The sequence below is a fragment of the Chrysochloris asiatica genome, unplaced genomic scaffold, assembly GCF_000296735.1.
Source record: "Chrysochloris asiatica unplaced genomic scaffold, ChrAsi1.0 scaffold00006, whole genome shotgun sequence".
NCBI lineage: Eukaryota > Metazoa > Chordata > Mammalia > Afrosoricida > Chrysochloridae > Chrysochloris > Chrysochloris asiatica.
Window position 1 is genome coordinate 29,953,975 of NW_006408524.1, and position 1,966 is coordinate 29,955,940.

The 1,966-nt window shown below is 35.5% G+C and overlaps 1 protein-coding gene across 1 annotated transcript in view; it reads right to left on the reverse strand.

The window, feature by feature from the left end:
* The window catches only part of NUPL2 (nucleoporin like 2), a 41,224-nt gene that overhangs the window by 13,093 nt on the left and 26,165 nt on the right, over positions 1 to 1,966 (reverse strand). The window contains exons 4-5 of the mRNA XM_006832217.1: positions 1,542 to 1,618; positions 717 to 803 (exon numbers count right to left, since the gene is read on the reverse strand). Coding sequence (XP_006832280.1) covers positions 717 to 803; positions 1,542 to 1,618 — 164 coding nt within the window. The remainder of the gene's footprint in view (positions 1 to 716; positions 804 to 1,541; positions 1,619 to 1,966) is intronic.

Genomic DNA, 1,966 nt, shown 5'->3' on the forward strand with positions numbered 1-1,966 from the left:
CTGGGACCATGAAGGGAGAAGAGCAGAGAATGGGACCCTACCCAGAGAAGCAGTGATGCCAGAGATGGAGGCAGAGATGATGACGTGGAAAGATAGAGTGGCTGGGGACTCTAGACCCAGAGAGGGAGAGGGGCTGTGTGCTGACAACCGGGGGGCAGGCTTGTAGTGTATACCCTTTTGGCTGGTTGATGATGCATGGAGGGGGTTGTAACCATGGCAATGAAACGATATACAATAGGATGAATGTAAAGCTAATGTTCTCCCATGTAAACTATCACCTAATTTACAATAAAACATTTTTTTAAAAGTCTAAACAAAACCCCCCCCACTTTTGTTGTTGTTATGTGCCGTGGAGTCAGTTCTGACTCTTAGCAACCCTGTACAGGGTTTTTGAGGCTGTAAATCTTTACGTGAGCAGAAAGCCTCATCTTTCTCCTGTGGAACAGCTGGTCATTTCAAACTTCTGACCCCAATATTAGCAGCCCAATTCGTAACCACTACACTACCAGAGTAGTTGAATTATTTGCTTTTCTGACCAAGGAACAGAGAAAAGACAATTCCAGAACCTAAACTCTAAATGATGATTCAGTTTCTGACAATGTTGTATGTTATCACAATTCTTCACAGAGTTTTTGCTTTGATTTCCGTAACTAAAAATATCCTCTGTAAAGAAATTACAAGTGCATCATTCCTTAAGAAAACTCATCAGTACTTACCAAGGTTACTTTAGTTGATGTGTTTAGAGTTTTTAACTCATTTACCCTGTTCTTCCACTGATTTACTAACTGTTGAACACAATTTAGCTAGAAAAAACAAAAAAAATATTTAGTCAGTAATGGGTGTTTAAACTAATCTGCCCAACAATAACTTCATATCTTTATTTTCTAAAGTCATAAAAAGTTCATACAACATTTTAATAAATCATAACTTGTAAAATCTCCATTGATCTGCCCCTATCTGCCAAATGCATCTGAGGTGCAGTATCCTCTCCCCACAGTCTAGCTGCTTGGATCATCTGCTTGAGAGTCATGAGTACCTGACAGCAAAGACTGAACTACACTAGATGGGGGCTGAACATGGATACTAGCTGAAATGCATGATCACGACTATAGACACATACACAGAAAAATGCAGTTCATGTGGTTTCCTTTAGACACCCAACTTATACAAACTCAGCCGTTACATTTCTTTATATTTGTGATATGAGACTGTAAATCTGTGTAAAAGACCACACATTACCTATTATTTAAGGCAATCATCAAAGTGTCTGCACATATGCTCAAGGAATGTTTATCAAATGACAAGAGAGTCTAAATTCGGGAACTTATTCCAGTGTAATTTATAATTAAAATGAAATTCTTAATTGCTAACAATAGTCAAAATATATTATTTTAGATAATCAACCAATGTTAAAGAAACAAGTTAGAAAAAACAATATATTATACACCTCATAACTTTACCAATACACAAGCAACTACAAACAGAAAAAAACAGTAACAGCTACTCTTTTATGGAGGTAGATGAATATGAAATAAACTTACATAACTCTGTAAGTTATTGCTGGTTAAGAAGTTATGGTATTGAAGCCTCAACTCCTCTGGGGAAATGTCTGTAAAACCTGAAGTGAGGAATCAATTGGAATCTTTAAGATAAAAGCCAATACTTTTGAGGGTATAGTAAAGCTAGATGTACGAAATGAGAAAATATGCTAATGTTGATTAGCTTTTAATTTTCCTTATTTTAAAAAATATTCAAATCAAGTAAGATTAGAATGAGGTTGAATAGTGATTTGATTTCAGAATGGGGACGAATTATCTAAAAATAACTAGAGGAAACGCAATTAACAAAGATTTGATCACTTATACATTTAGCTTGTTGGGTTTTTTTATTTTTAATTTAAGGTTTTTATTGTGGATTGAGTAGAAGTTTACAGGGCACATCATCAGTTTCACATTCAACAATTCAT